Source organism: Oryzias latipes, chromosome 17 (genome assembly GCF_002234675.1).
Source record: "Oryzias latipes chromosome 17, ASM223467v1".
NCBI lineage: Eukaryota > Metazoa > Chordata > Actinopteri > Beloniformes > Adrianichthyidae > Oryzias > Oryzias latipes.
This window is the reverse complement of record NC_019875.2, coordinates 7,589,499-7,606,086: the sequence shown is the minus strand read 5'-3', so window position 1 is coordinate 7,606,086 and position 16,588 is coordinate 7,589,499. Positions and strand designations below refer to the sequence as shown.

Here is a 16,588-nt window from a genome sequence, read left to right as displayed (position 1 = left end):
AGCATTCAACCAACAAAGGGTTGAATGCTTTACAGCTTTACAGCATTCAACCAATTACAAGTGTCTGTGTGTCTCCAATATAAATGACTGAACTGATGTAAACAGCATTAAACCTAAAAGTTTTCAGTCAACAAGCTGACAAAAAAAAGTCGTTTGGAAGAACCGATGACTTGTGTTACCATAGAAACCTTCATGCACTCTTGCCTCCCCTACAACAAACAGAGGAGCATCGATCAGCTTTCACTCCAACACTAAGGCTTTAGTGGCCGTATCCCAGTAGGAGTGTAGGTGTGTCTTGCAGTTCCCTTGAGGCTCGTGCGGCCCCCGTAAGGGACGTCATAAAAATAGAATGTAGCCTACTATTGTCGTCCATGTGGTAAGTCTATAGTGACGAGTTGTAAGGGTAATGTAAGTTGCATGCACATATTACATACAGGGGATGCTGTCGTATGGTGTTCTCATGCCAAACTCTAGTCGTTAATAGGGTGCGCGTACTGGGTTCTTACTGATCACAAGTCAATGCTGCTCACAGGGGTGTGTAATTGATAAGTAAATGCCCGTAGGATGACCACATAAACAATGCTATCTATAATCTTCCAATAACCTAAACTGAAAGAGTCAGGTTGCACACAACAAATTGGCTGACGAATTGGAATTGTAACTTCTTTATCCAGCCAAGAATGATGGTAACTTTCTTTTCCTGAGATCTCGCATTTTAGACTTCTGTGCTCATCTATGAATCTTCAAGCATTCAGAAGCTCCAGTGAGCTACTACTCTGTGGATTGTGATTTGAATGGTTTGGACCTCCTGGATGCCTCTCTCCTTTCATCTAGATAGATTTTCCACACACTGAAGTTTATGCTATCAAAAAGCCGCAAGCCTTCTCAAGTTGTTTTTGCTATTAAACTAAACATATGCTCTGCCTATGAGTTAGCATGGGTTTTTTGCTACGTTGACTTGCTTCACTGCGCTTTACTGGAGAGATCCTGCAAAGACTGTTTCCTATTCTATGACTCCAGCCCTGTAAGTGTTAGTAAATCTTACACTTCCGTCTGATTTTTAAGGTGTCAAGGCAAAATGTCATTTCTTGAGCGATTCTCTGTGAATTTTGTGTCTTGTTGAACCTTTGGGGAATTCTCTGAATTATAAAACTGATATCTCTTTACCACCAATGACTCCCCAATCTTTTACAACCAAAGACTTTAGAGAGGAAAAACACCCTGTATCCCATGGTCTTTGTCTGAGTTACAAAGCAGCAGTGTTTTGCTTCCCAGAGAGATAAAGCATTTTCCCAGAGATAAGAACCCTGCATTTAACAAACGTGCTCTCAAATGTGAACAGGCTTTCATTTAACCAGTTTTCATTTGTTAAATGTTATTTTTTCCGAGCCTTAGAAGCTAAATTGTCATTTAAGCAAGCAGACTGTGTTTTTGTCAATAACTGGTAAATGTAGAAAGAGCTCAGTCTTTAAACCCTTGTGCTATCTTAGATGACCCCACCCTTGTATTAACGTGTTCTTCCTACCATGATAAAGGTGGATAAGGGTGGAAAGATTTCATGTAATCCATGGACACCAGTGAAGATCACAAATCATTCAAGATTCAAGAAATTTATTTGTCATTGTCAGTGAAACAACGAAAATACGTTTGGAGCATCAACAACAGCCACTCAGTTCAATTCACCAATAAATACCCAATAAATAAATAACCCAAGTCCAGCATCAGTACAAAAGGGAACACAGCAAGGACTTAACATGAAAAGAAATATTCATTCATTCATTTTCTATTCCGTTTATTCCGTTTAGGGGTCACGGGGTTGCCGGAGCCTATCCCGGCCACTTGTGGCCGAAGGCAGGGGACACCCTGGACAGTTCGCCAGTCTTTCGCAGGCTAGAATGTCCTCAATAACACACCCATTCACTCTCACATTCTCACCTAGGGACAATTTAGATTAACCAATTAACCTATGAAGCATGTTTTTTGGACAGTGGGAGGAAGCCGGAGACCCCGGAGAGAACCCACGCATGCATTTGGAGAACATGCAAACTCCACACAGAAAAGCCCCCCATTGATGTTCTGTTTCAGGTCCCCCAGCCGGGACTTGAACTGGGGGCCTTCTTGCTGTGAGGCAAGAGCGCTAACCACTGTGCCACTGCAGTCAAAAGAAATATAAATAAGTAAATAAGATATTAAATAAGACATTCAGTGTACACAACATCTTAAGTTAGTAGCAGCAATGCAAAGTCCAGTTTTCACAGTGTGCTCAGATGAGGAGATGGGGGGGGGGGTGTTGTTGGGAGGGACTGTTCAGCAGCCGTGCAGCCTGTGGATAAAGGCTGTTGCTCAGTCTGGTTGTTTTGGCCTTAATAGACCTGTACCTCCTTCCTGAGGGCAGCAGATGGAAGAGTTGGCGGGCTGGATGGTGCTGGTCATGCAGGATGTTGTGGACTCTCTTTAGACAGCAGGTGGTGTAGAGGCTACTCATCTCTGGGAGAGTGGTCCCAATGATTTTCCCAGCTGGTTTCAGCTGGTTTCTCTGCTGATCAGCGTTTGTGCAGCTGTGAAACCATACTAGGAAACCAAATGTCAGAACACTGCTGATGGCACGTAGAAGTTCACCATCAGCTGCCTGGAGATTTTTGCCGTCTTTAGTTTCCTCAGGTAGTACAAGCGTTGTTGGGCCTTGCCCACCACTGAGGCAGTGTGTGGATCCCGTGATAGGTCCTCCGTCATTGTGATCCCCAGAAATTTAAAACTGGTCACCCTCTCCACCATCTCCGTGCCAATGGAAGGTGGCTGATGGTTCTTACTGCGTCTCCGGAAATCAACAATAATTTCCTTGGTCTTTGTGATGTTTAGTATCAGGTTGTTATTGTTGCACCATGACGCCAAGTGTTGCACTTCTTTCCTGTAGTCCATTTCATTATTGTTGTTGATGAGTCCAAGCACTGGAGTGTCGTCAGCAAATTTAACAATGAGGTTGGATGAAGATACATGAGTAAACAGAGAGTAGAGGGCTCAGCACACACCCTTGGGGGGCCCCCGTGTTGATTAAAACCGTGCATGGAGTGTACTTTCCCACTCTAACACTCTGTTTGCAGTTGGTTAGAAAATCGGTAGTCCAGTTGCACAGTGCGGTGTTGAGTCCAAGGTGGTCTAGCTTGGCTCGAAGCTTGAATGGCCGAATTACGTTGAAAGTTGAACTGTAGTCCACGAAAAGAAGCCGTGCATAGGTGTTCTTATGCTCCAGATGCTCCTATGGAACACAATGGCAATGGCATCCTCAGTTGACCTGTTCTTCTTGTAAGCGAATTGATATGTGTCCAGTGATGGTGGTATTGCGGGTCTCTAGTCATTTAGACATGTGACCTTCAATTGCTTAGGAATGGGGGTTATTGTAGCAGATTTGAAGCTGGTGGGGACCCATGCTGTGGAGAGCGACAAGTTGAAGATGATGGTAAATATCTCAGTCAGCTCCGCTGCACATGTTATGGTTTCTGTTTCTTTGCCCTTGTGGTTTGTTTCCTTTTTGTTCTGTGATGTTTTCAGTTCACTTCCTGTTTTAGTTTGTAGGGTTTCCTGTTTTGTTTTGTTGTGAGTTTTACTTTGGTTCCCTATCCTGCCTGATTGTGTTCACCTGTGTCTCGTTTGTCTGTATGTATTTAAGTCTTGTCATTCCCTTCCTCCTGTGCTGGTCCATAGTTTATATTTCGGCTCTTCCCCTGTTTCGAGTATTTTATACTGTTTCGAGTTTTCTAGCCTGCTTATGCAGTGGTTTTTGGTTTGTAGCCTTTTGTTAATATTAAAGCCCCTATCCACCTTGACCTCATGCTTCATCCTCTCTGCGCCTGGGTACTCCCCCAACCACCCGCCGTAACAGCACACTCCTTCAGCACCCGGCCCAGTACACCATCTGGCCCGGCTGCTTTCCTGGTGATGTTTTTCAAAACACACCATTGAAGAAAAAAGGTTCAGCGCACTGTCAAGTGGGTCTAGATGACCCAACTCCCAATGGTAACCCTTGTGCTATCCTAGGCATTTTAACATTGGGAGTTGGGCCCACTAGACTAAACCTTTTTTCTTCAATGATTTGTGATCTTCTCTGGTGTCCATGGATTACATGAAATCTTTCCACCTTTATCCACCTTTGTCATGGTAGGGAAAACACGTCAATGGAAGGGTGGGGTCATCTAAGATACCACAAGGGTTAAAAAGAAAAACGTTATGTTTCTAGGAAAAGTTATTTTTCCTAAAAAATCTGTAATTTCTATTGTGCTCATAGTGCTTGCTAAATTCACATGGATTCTTTTTGGAATATCAAAAAACTTTGTCTTTTGTAATCGGCAGTATTTTCCTTTTTGCAACTCATGTGAAACTTGAACATAATATTTGTCTGTTTTGCAAAATGCTGAGATTTTCTTTTCTTTTGTCATTAGAAATTTAAACAAAGTTGCGCCTCCAGAGCGTTTAGATAAATGTGCTGTTGGTTGTTTTTCTCTGTCTTGAGTTAAAGCTCGGTGGGAGAAAAGACTAATCAGTCAAGCAAGGAGTGTAAAAGCTTGTTTTGCAGAACAAGCACCACTGATTGATAGAAACCATGCAGACATGGTTGCATACAGAACATTATTGTAGACACTAAAAATTTGGCTAATGTCACAGAAATAAATGTGATTTTGCTGTTGTGATAGAACAAAGTTGTCTGTTGTCATCATCTCTGTGTCTGACTTGTGTGTGTTTTTGTGGTTTTTGTGTGTTTCTTTTTGCTTTTTTTAACCAAACAACAGAAACACTCAAGTTTTGCTTTTCGTTATTTGCAGTTAAGCAGAAAGCTGCTGTCGAGAAAGAAGCCAAACTCAACATCCTGGAGGCCGGAGTGGCAGACGTGAGTAGCCTTGTTTCCCTTCAACTGGGATAAGTTTATGGCATGAGAGTGCGATGATGCATAAATGTAAAAGCACTGATTCCTAGTGCATTTGAATGAGTGGAATGCTTCAGGTTTTGAAGACTTTGTCCTGAAAGTTGTTCTTGTAGTTTTTGGTGAATGATCAAACAAATGTTCCTAAAATTTTAGAAAGGGGTTTGTATAAAGATTTCCAAAAGCCGTTCTCAAACACGTCATGCCCATGTGGTTCATATAACAACATTAAATAAAACATTATATCTAGAAATAGAAATAGAAATAGAAAAATAGAATTGGTGGTAGCAAGCAAGTGCAACCGTCCAGTTATTCTTTAATATTGTTTATCGTCATATTCTAAATTAAGTATTCTGTGTCTAAACTCAGGAATTTCTGGAGACACATCACTGGCAGTGAGCTCCATTGAGACACAGACTTTTAAAACTGAAGAAAGAAAATAAACACTTCTGTTCTTTATTTATAAGTAAAAGTAAGTCAATTATAATAGTTTTGGTGCTTTTTTCTATGCTACAGTTTGTAAATAGAAGAGAAGTGTTAAAAAGAAACACACACTAACTGTTGCTAATCAAATGGGGAATCTGCTACTCTGTAGGGTTCATATGTTTGTAAAGCTGACTGATGACATCAGTGCCTCACCAACCGTGAAACTCCCTGCATCTCCCTGGTTTACATCAAAAGTAAACATATAAATGATGTAAGGCGTGTTTAACCTTTTAAAAAAGTTGAACAAAATCTCAGACAATTGGTCTGGTTTACATGTATATTTTTTATTAAGCTGTTATCGGTGTGTTAATGTGTTTCTGAATGGGACTGTGACTGTAAAGCGCTTTCGGCCTTCTAGGAGGTAGTAAAGCGCCAAATAAGTATACACTATTAACCATTTTAGGATATCAACAAAATCTTTCCTCCTGTATGTTCACTCTACATGTTCTTGGCTTTGGCCTTAATCAGTTACAAGTAGTTCTTGTACATTCACCTGGAAATATCAACTTTGTATTGGGTTGTTCTCGAAACGGCATAGTGATCGGGATCGGTTTGTCTGCCTTCGCCCAACAGTAGCCGGGACGGATACTCTTGAAATTGCTCTGCTGCCAGACCTTTGCACATCACCCGCTTCTCAAATCACACCGCGGGACCTCTGATCACGTCTGTACCATTGACTTAACATTGAAATTGGCTGCCTCTGCCGTGAATGGGGTTCGGTGAGACTGCAGTTTATCTGTAACCTATAATCCTAAACTTAACCCTTCCTTTGAGTCAGTGCGGCCAAAAAAAAAGTTCAGCCAGGGCTGCACGTATTTTGAAAAATTACGTGTGAATAGTCACTTTCTTTATGGCATTGCCTTTTTATTTGTTGTGAAAGTTAATTCAACAGTCTGCATGTGCATCAAATTAGTTCTGAGCCTCAGGCAGTGCTGCTTACTGGTGCAATGTAGCCTAAATTATAATGTAATTCAAACCATGTTTCATGGGCTTATCAAGTTTTATTTCGTGTGTAATTTTATTAAACAGCAGGGTCTGGTAAACACATTTGTTTTGTCATTCCATATATGGTTCAAAAAGTGTCGATTTGGAACCAAAAGTATGTCAATTTTCACAGTTTCTTTATCGCTAAAGAGAAACTTTTGAAAATAGAGACTGTCAGTTTCCCCCACGTGTCAAGTTCTCCACTAATGCAAGGCGCAGCTTGCAGAAAGGGGGCATCGAGGGGTGAGCCACTCAGGTCAGCACCAGCAGCCAAGCCCATGTAGAGGAGATTTTGGAAACAGAGGCTTCAGATAGACATGAAATATGGCTTTGTAAGACATTTAGGTTGTGGAATTTTGATTAGAAACTTCATAATCATAAAACACCACTTGGAAAGTTTTTATAAAAATTTGTAAAATTGTCATAATTCCCATCTCTTCTGCCTCAACGTTTTTATCTTCGGGGGACTTTAAGAATCGTTCCTCCTTGTTAGTAGTATTTCAAAGTGTAATACACTTTTTTGCCTTTGTCTTGACATGACAAGTGTAGTGATCTCACAAAACAAAAAAATCGTTCCAACTTTACATGATTCCACAGCAGCTTACAAGAACATTTTTGTTCAAAGTAGAGAGGTAATCATCTTTTTGAAAAGCTCTGTTCCTCACCGTGAAAGCAACCAAACTAAAGCCCTTGTTCTCGTTTATCATTTGCTGTATGCTGTGCATTCTTTAGGGCCACACTTAAGTATACAAACAAGAAAAAAGCAGGCAACAAACGATAAGGGGATCCACACCTTCACACATGTGCTGTCAGGTTTTTTTTGTTTCGCTCCCTCTCAGCCTCTGTCTCTCCCTCTGTCATCTCTTATCATTACCTTTCTCCTCCATCTTAGTGATGGATAGACTGCTGAGCCTCTACACCCCACCCCCCTCCCCACATTGATTCAATAGTTGGAGTGTAGCGATGAAGACCTGCTTTTCAATGTGCTTATCAAACAGCATGGAGCGAGGTCTGGAATAGAAAGGGAGGGTGGTAAGAGAAAAAAGGACAGAAAAGTCAGGAGGCTTGTGGAGGAGACGGTCAGAATAAAGGGTCTATCGAGGTGATCAATACCTAGCTGCAAACAGGAGCCATTATGAACAATCTAAGCCACATTGTAGGAGGGAGAGGCAGAGTGGAGTGAACAAAATTATTATTATTTTTTTTATGCTTCAAAAGGTAGAGAAAGAGAAACACAACAAGCCTGCAACAAAAGCTTCCATCCACTCCCTCATGCAGTGTTTGTTATAGTTCTATCAAGGATCGTAAAATACAAATATTAGCATATTTCAACACAATGACAGGTTCAAAATAAAACGAAGTGGAAGGATGTTTCGGATGGAGGCAGAGCCTTTTGTTGAGGAAGCAAACAAGACTGGCACGGGTCAGAATCCTTCCACGTTGTGGGGATTTGCTCAGACATTTTCACACCAATCCAGTTTGTGCTTTATATGAGGACCATCATCAAATTTACTGCTGCAGTAAAAAGTTTAATGAGGCAAATAGCATGCTAATAAAAGGGATCATATAACTGATCATGATTTGGTTGTAAACGTTTGTTTTGGTTCAGGCTGACTGGAATGAAGAAAGTTGGGTCGGGTTTGTTGGAGTTACAGCTGAAAGCTTTTAACTTCCCCTTTGGCTTCAGTACAGCCAAAACTAATGGGCGAACAAGCAAAAATAGTTCTAATTTGCTCTACAGGCCTTTTTTTTATCTGTAAAAATTGCATTTTTTCTGTGTGAAGTAAACTTATGGCAGCAATAGCATCTTTCATGGATGTAGGTGATGATTACCTTTTTTTTGCGTCTCCACTTCAAAGTGAAGGTACAGTTTTTATACAACACCCACATCAATTATCCAGAGCGATTTGTTACGTGGATGCATTTTTTTTTTGCTGCTTAGTGTCAAAGGGGAAATTGTGTGGATCCTATGAAGGTGTCCTTTGAAATTAAAATGTTTCAATTTTAAATTCATAGACCTGGACTGGTCAACTGCCTCTGTCCCATCGGTGTCTGACCAGGGCTCCTGGGACTGACTCTTTCTTGGTTCCTCTCTCTTTGTGTGTGTGTGAGGTGGGGGTGGGGGGCTGTGTCTTGCTGTGGAATGGGGCCCCTGGGCTGGGGAGACCTTGGGCCCAACACTGTGGGAGGGAGACTAGGGGACAGCTGTTTCATCAATTGGAAGTTGTTGAGTCTGGAAGTTGTCCCGTACTACCTTCCTTCCACTTACGACAGTCACCTAACCTTTACCGTAACGCTTATAAGCGTGAAGGGGGGGTATCAACCTGCGATGACCCTTGGGAGTAGGCATACTTGGCTGCCACAGAGATTTAAGCCCCTCTTTTTTAACTGCAGGACCCTTGGAGGGAGGGTGCTTGGACATCTCTGTGAGAAATCAGGAGACGTCCCCTCAGTGCCTTACAACCCAATTTTAACTGCACCCTTTATTACACACATCCATCCACCCCATAACAATATAAACTGCAAAACAAACACACGCACACTCACAATACACAAGAAAGGCAGGGCCTCTGATATTCAGTCCTTCCCCCATCCCTGATGGGGGAACCACGCACTCAGCAGTGGTGGCCGTATCCCGTGGGCGCTGACTTCCAAGGCCCAGTGGTGCTCTCTTCATAGAGGGAAAGGTATCCCTGAGTTCTCTGGCAAGACCATGAGCCAGCATTGGCTTGGATTTTCCAGACTCCTGTGCCCCCCTGCTCTCATTGTGGCCCCCTGTGGCGGTTCTGCCGGCCCTATTCTGGGTGGCTGAGGTGGGCCACCTGGTTGGTATATTTCCTTGATCTGATATCCAGAGTGGGTGTCTAGGGTGGCCCAAACTACCACTGCTGCTTCGCCTTCGACGGGTGCCAGCACAGCTTTGCACAAATGGAATGTATGATGGAATGACATATGCTTGACACTTTTGATTGTATGCATAGGTCCTGTGTGTGCGTGTGAGCTGTAACATAAATGTGTGTGGAGATCTTTGGGGCCACCAGGTATTTGTGTCCGTGGACAGGCCTCGCCCTTTGGACTGACATCTACACCTGACTCCAATAATGATAAATCTCCAGCATAATGTTGCTCCGTGTATTGACAACAGCTGTGGATCATGATGGACCATGAAACAGTGTGACTGAGGGCAACTCAGAACTTGACCAAAACCAAACCAAACCCCAGAATCCTTACAAAAATATAGAATGCTAAATTTTACAAAATATTATTGAAAATAAAGACATTCATAAGCAAATAAATAAATAAATAAATGAATGAATGAATGAATGAATGAATGAATGAATGAATGAATGAATGAATGAATGAATGAATGAATGAATGAATGAATGAATAAATAAACAGTTTCTAAAAACATAACCAGTCATCCCCCCACAGCCTCACCACTGATGTCATGAATGGTGATGTCATCAATGGAGATGTCATCAATGGTGATGTCATCAATGGTGATGTCATCATTGGTGATGTCTTTGCATTGTTGACTTTCAGAATATTGACTGATGTCATTTGAGGTCATAAATGATGTCATTTGAGGTATTTTTTGTAAATCATGTCATTTGACATCACCTGGAAAAAAGGAATAAATAGACCTACATTTGTTTTTTAAGACATCTTAGCGTGGATCTGGACAGAGACATCTGGAAAGAAATACCTGAAAGATGTTTGTGAAAAGTTTTGCAATGCAAAGATTTCTGCTCAGGACAGCAAGAAAACTCGTCAAACGTAGTGTCATGATGAAGTCCCAAATCCTTAAAAGGAGAAAGAAAATGTTCTTCTTAAGACCAATTAAGCCTTCCTCCACGGAACAGCCCATGACATCTACACCCTTTACGACAAACAATTACGAACAACACAAGATGAACGCTAAAGTCGGAATGACAAGTGCAGCACCTAAACAAACTGCAAACAACGGCTTTGTGAAATCTTCAACAGTTAATAGTCACAACTTGACAAAGGACTTCTGCAAGTTTTCTAACGACTTCAACAACTGTTGGTTGAACTCCACCCTCCAAGCTATAGTCAATATGAACACTGTGAGGAATGCCGTTCAATCCCTGGACCCCGAAGTCATGGCTGCCATATCAACCATGCCAGCCACTTCCCAATTGTTTCTGAATGCAGTCCAAACCCCAGGAGCGTTCTTTTGTCAATCTGAAGTGGCAGTAGCTTTACTGGAGTTAGCTCATGTCATACCAGATTTAGAATTCGGACAACAAAATGACATTGCTGACTTCATCAATCCTTTGTTGTGCTGGCTAAAAGACTGTGGAATCCAAGCAAATCTCCACATGCACCAAGAAAGTAGATGTCACAAGTGCCAGAACATCTCATGTGGGTTCAATGATTTGGGTAACATGTTCTTCCTTCCACCGCAACCAGGAAACACAGATTCCATCGCCTCACTTCTTGGCAGCAACGCTGCAAATATCTGCTCCAACATAAAGTGTCAGTTTTGTTCATCAAATATGGAAACGGGAATCTCTTTTGGTGATTGTGACATATTTCCCTTGTATGTGCCAAGACAGTCTGCAGTCAGGGAAAAAATCAGACCAGATAGTTCCATCTATGTTCCTATCAATGGGAAGAAGGAACAATTCAACCTGTCCTCTGTCATTTGCCACAAGAGCAATCATTTTTACACCTACGTTGCCAAAGATGGTGTCATTGTGAAAGCAAACGACAGTCGGATCTCTGTAGCAGATGAGACCTGTCTGGCTGACATTAGCTTACATGGAATCATCTTCCTCTATGAAAAATGCAAAGACACAACTGCTGTCAATCACATGAACGTGTCTGCTAAATGTGAGGAAAATGTTGCTCAGCAAGACACCATGAGGCCACAAGACGAAAAGTCCAGCCGCAAGTCTGAACACAAGGTAGATTATGTAGAATTGTTCAGAAAGAAAGCAGCAAGGAATAAAGGGAAAAAGAAAATCCTGGGACAATTAAAAACTGCTGGAGGAGTTTCAGGACCAAAAAGACGAACCAATTATAAAAAGGCATCGAGTGGGAATGGTGTGTGTTGGACCTGAAGAAACTAAGGTCAATTAGGGACCAAAGACTTTGACATGATCAACGTCATGCTTTTTCAACATTTCTGTGGATATTCTGGATAAAGGTTTTAGTCCTTTTTCCACAAATGCTATGATTGATAGACATTACTGAACACACACAAGGAATTCAAGGGCAAAAAGAACAAAAAAAGTCTTCAATTAGATGTAATGTAACTATTTTTACTGTCTTTATTAGATGTTTAAAGTTTTCATGTGGGGATATTGCTGGTTTGGTCTTGGGTTGTTGCCGCGGTGCTCGCCCTTGCTGGGGGGGCTGGGGGCCGACGTCGCAGCCTCACGGCTGTGGTGTGGACCCTGTTGCTGTCCGCTGTGGGTGGGCGCCATGGCAATGATCTGTTGCTGAGCTGCTCCTGGTATGAGATCCCCACGCCTTCAATTGTCATAGTTATTTATTATTTATTTATTATTTTTATTTAGTTATTTAGAGTCATTTTAATGCATGTGTTTCGGGGGGGGGGGGGGATCAAAGGGGTTGGTGGGTTTTCTTTTCTTTTTGTATTTTGTTGTTTTTAATTGTAAAACTCTTTGTCAAGTAAAAAGAGCTTTTGTATAAATAATTGCTGATTTTCAAAGTAAAAGCCCCCCCCCCGCCCCAAACACACACACACACACTTTTAGGGTTTTTTCTCCGGGATGCTCCGGTTTCCCCCTGCATGAGCTGCACAACAATAAATTTTTACCAAACACACACAAGTCAAAGACAGAAAGGAAGCTGATAATAATTCTACTCATAATCTCTACGCCTCCTGCAAAGTTTCTGCAGATTTAAGCTTTCGTTCTTTTTTTTATTTTACCATAAAGTCCCCCTGACCCAAACACACACACTTTTTTAGGGGTTTTCTCCGGGATGCTCCGGTTTCCCCCCTACAAAAAAAAAATACTTTCAATGCACAGAAGAATTAGGATTGATTGATGTGGAGGACTTTAAATCCCCACCAGGAAGATTCTACACATGACTCTGCAAATCACAAAGAACATTCTTGAATTCTTTTTATTTCTAAATCCGATAGTAGTAGTTAAAAAATATAAAATTGAGTGTGCAGATGTGTTTGACCATAACTTTCTATATGTAAATAAATATTTTAAATTGAAGAAACAAACCACATGGAGATTGAATGTTGGAGTTTGCATAATGAAGCAATTACAAAAAAGACAGAAAAACGGATATAAAACAATATTTGGAGGAAAATGATGATGGAGCGGTAGACCGTACAGCGTTATAGGATACTCTTTAAGGAGTAATTAGGGGAAAACTGACAGCAAAGACATGGTTAAGGAAAAATAGAAATAAAAAGTATAAAGAATACTCTATAGAATGAAAAGAACTTGAAGACCAGTTCATAAACAAAAATACAACAGAAATGTATCAACAAACACAAAACAATAAAAAAAAAATCATTTACATGTTAAAGTAAGAAATAGAAAAAAGCTGATTCATTTTAAACAAAGTTACCAGGAAATAGGGCCTTAATGCACAAAATTGTTCGACAAAAGAACGAAGAAAAAACAGGCGCTCGATAATCTATGAAGTTATTGATCAAGAGACTAAGAAAGTAACAAATAGCCAAAAGAAAATCCAAAGAAGATTCACTAACTACTATAAAAAAAACTATATTCCTAACAAGGATGACATGGGGTGGGCGCCATGGCAATGATCTGTTGCTGAGCTGCTCCTGGTATGAGATCCCCACGCCTTCAATTGTCATAGTTATTTATTATTTATTTATTATTTTTAGTTAGTTATTTAGAGTCATTTTAATGCATGTGTTTATGGGGGGGGGGGGTCAAAGGGGTTACTTAGTTTTCTTTTCTTTTTTTTTTTTTTTTTTTTTTTTTTTTAATTGAAAAATTTTTGACACATAAAAGAGGTTTTGTATAAATAATTGTTGATTTTCAAAGTAAAAGCCCCCCCCCGGCCCAAACACACACACACACACACACACTTTTTTAGGGGTTTTCTCCGGTTTCCCCCTGCATGAGCTGCACAACAAAATTTTTTTTACTAAACACACACAAGTGAAAGAAAGAAAGCTAAAAAACATTCTACTCATAATCTCCACGCCTCCTGCAAAGTTTCTGCAGATTTAAGCTTTCGTTCTTTTTTATTTTACCATAAAGTCCCCCTGACCCAAACACACACACACTTTTTTATGGGTTTTCTCCGGGATGCTCCGGTTTCCCCCCTACAAAAAAAAAAATACTTTCAATGCACAGAAGAATTAGGATTGATTGATGTGGAGGACTTTGAATCCCTACCAGAAAGATTCTACACATGACTCTGCAAATCACAAAGAAATGTAAAATTGATTGTGAAGATGTGTTTGACCATAACTTTCTATATGTAAATAAATATTTTAAATTGAAGAAACAAACCACATGGAGATTGAATGTTAGAGTTTGCATAATGAAGCAATTACAAAAAAGACAGAAAAACGGATATAAAACAATATTTGGAGGAAAATGATGATGGAGCGGTAGACCCTACAGCGTTATAGGATACTCTTTAAGGAGTAATTAGGGGAAAACTGACAGCAAAAACAACATGGTTAAGGAAAAATAGAAATAAAAAGTATAAAGAATACTCTATAGAATGAAAAGAACTTGAAGAACAGTTCATAAATAGAAATACAACAGAAATATATCAACAAATACAAAACAATAAAAAAAAATAATTTACATGTTAAAGTAAGAAATAGAAAAAAAACTGATTCATTTTAAACAAAGTTACCAGGAAATAGGGCCTTAATGCACAAAATTGCTCGACAAAAGAACGAAGAAAAAACAACAGGCGCTCGATAATCTATGAAGTTATTGATCAATAGACTAATAAACAAATAGCCCAAAGAAAATCCAAAGAAGATTCACTAACTACTTTAAAAAACTACATTCCTAACAAGGATGATATGAAAACAAGAAACTTAAATAGGCTGAGGGCGATTGGCTACAATGACAACAGCTGTGGATCATGATGGACCGTGAAACAGTGTGACTGAGGGCAACTCAGAACTTGACCAAAACCAAACCAAACGCCAGAATCCTTACAAAAATATATAAAACTAAACTTTACAAGAACCCTTTTAAAATATTATTGGAGATAAAGAGTTATATGGACCAAAGAAAATGCGTCTCGATTATATAACAAATCATACACTAAATATATGCTTCAAACTACTGCAGAAATACAAAATCTTAAGTATTGCAAAAAAATTAAAATGAGTAGCACATGATAGGCAATTTAAACCAGCAGAATATGATCATACCTATAAATATTGGACATCAAAAGGAATAACAGCATGGTGCTTGTTAGAAAAGAAGGACAGAAAGCTGGAGAGTTTGGTCAACTTGGCTAAGCAATTTCACCTTGAAAAACGGGATTATTTCTATATTAACAAACAATGATAAAGGCATAAAAAGACAGCGATACTAAATTGATCAGTACACTATACAAATCTTTAACTGAGTGTGACAAAAACACAACGTTAAAACTAAAAGATAACTTGGAAAAATAATTCAACAGAAAGATAACTGAGCAGGATTGTTTAGACATGTGGAGACACCAGCATACTACCACTGGATCGCGAACATGGAGAGAGTTCGCCTGGAAGAACCTTAAAAGATTTTTCCTAACACCTAAACTGAAGAACAAACAGTTGAAACAAATCAGAGCTGTTAGCGTGAATGTGGAGAAGTAAATATAGACCATTCACATTTGTTTTGGAAGTGTCTGAATGGAGCAGGATTTTGGAAGATGGTGGGTGATGTAACATGCAAAGTGCTGGGATATACAATTCCTTTGGTACCAGAACTGTTTGATTTCTACATGTTCTCAATCCACCAAAGTGACAAATACTTATTTAAAGTTCTGTCACTAGCCGCCATAAAAACATTACAGTAACCAAGAACTGGGGCACTATGTCAATCCCATCAAAGGAGCAATGGACATCAACAATTAACCATGTCTATTCAACAGACACAATAACATACAAACTAGGACTGCAAGAGGCACAATTAAACCAAAAGTGGAAAAAATGGACACTGTACAACAAATAGACCCACAAAGTACAAAAAATTGACCTCTGTTTTGATTTTGGTTGTGTTTTGTTTTTATATGACAAAAACCTATAAAAATTAAGTTTAGAAAAAAATTAATTTGAATCTAACTATATCATAAAAAATTTTTGTAAAATACATCAAATCAAATTAAAAAAAACAATTGGAAACATGCCGTTTCCAAAACTTAATGCAACCACATGAAGGCACAAGCCAGTGCTTTGGTGTGCCGGTCCCAAGTCCGGGTAAATGCAGAGGGTCGTTTTAGAAAGGGCATCTAATGTTAAGCTAGATATGCAAATCCCAAACAGGATGACAGCTGAAACAGCTGAAGTCCAGCCCCAGGCTAAGGGCCCTGCATCTCTTAGGGTCACATAGTCCCCCAAGAGCAGGGATGTGGATGTTGTGTGGAAGAAACAACAGCATGAAAAACTGAAGCATATTTTAAAGTAAGGTAAAGATTTCTAGAAGCTAATCATACCGTTGGACACTGTCCTTCCTTCCAGGACAAAAAGAATTCTTCCTGTTTGTGGCCTTAAAACGTCCTTTAGGCTTTCTCTCCTGGTGCCTGGTGAGGTAAACGACCCTCTGTTTGCGTCTGGCAGGAGTTCCCAGAGTGTGACTATTCTGTCCACCCTGCTGTTGGAGACCACTGACAGACACCTGATCTCCACCAGGACCTTCAGGACATGCTGGTGCCAACTAGGTCACCTTACCGGGCTGCAGTTCCAGAGGAGATGTCTGGCCCACAGATGGTGGGCTCTTCATCCTCCTCTAGGAGAACAGTGACAGCAGCAGCCTCGTCCGAGGCATCAGGGTCCACGCAGACATCCACATGCCCGTCTGCTGGTACAGGTACTCCACCCAGATGAGCTTCCCTGCAGTCAAGACAAAGAGTTCAGGTAATTTTTGTAGATTGATATGAAATCAAGTCTACACCTCTGGCCTCTTCTGATATTATTCGCCCAAGTACATAGCAGGTTTGGTGAAATCATTAACCGTCTGAAGACCAAGCACCCTTTGG

General features: G+C 40.3%; 1 protein-coding gene across 2 annotated transcripts in view; it reads left to right on the top strand.

Moving 5' to 3' along the window:
• Positions 1-16,588, top strand: part of LOC101175682 (receptor-type tyrosine-protein phosphatase N2) — a 373,019-nt gene that overhangs the window by 225,649 nt on the left and 130,782 nt on the right. For both annotated transcript variants that reach the window (XM_023965497.1, XM_023965498.1), the window contains one exon: positions 4,818-4,882. In XM_023965497.1, the coding sequence (XP_023821265.1) occupies positions 4,818-4,882 (65 nt within the window). The remainder of the gene's footprint in view (positions 1-4,817; positions 4,883-16,588) is intronic.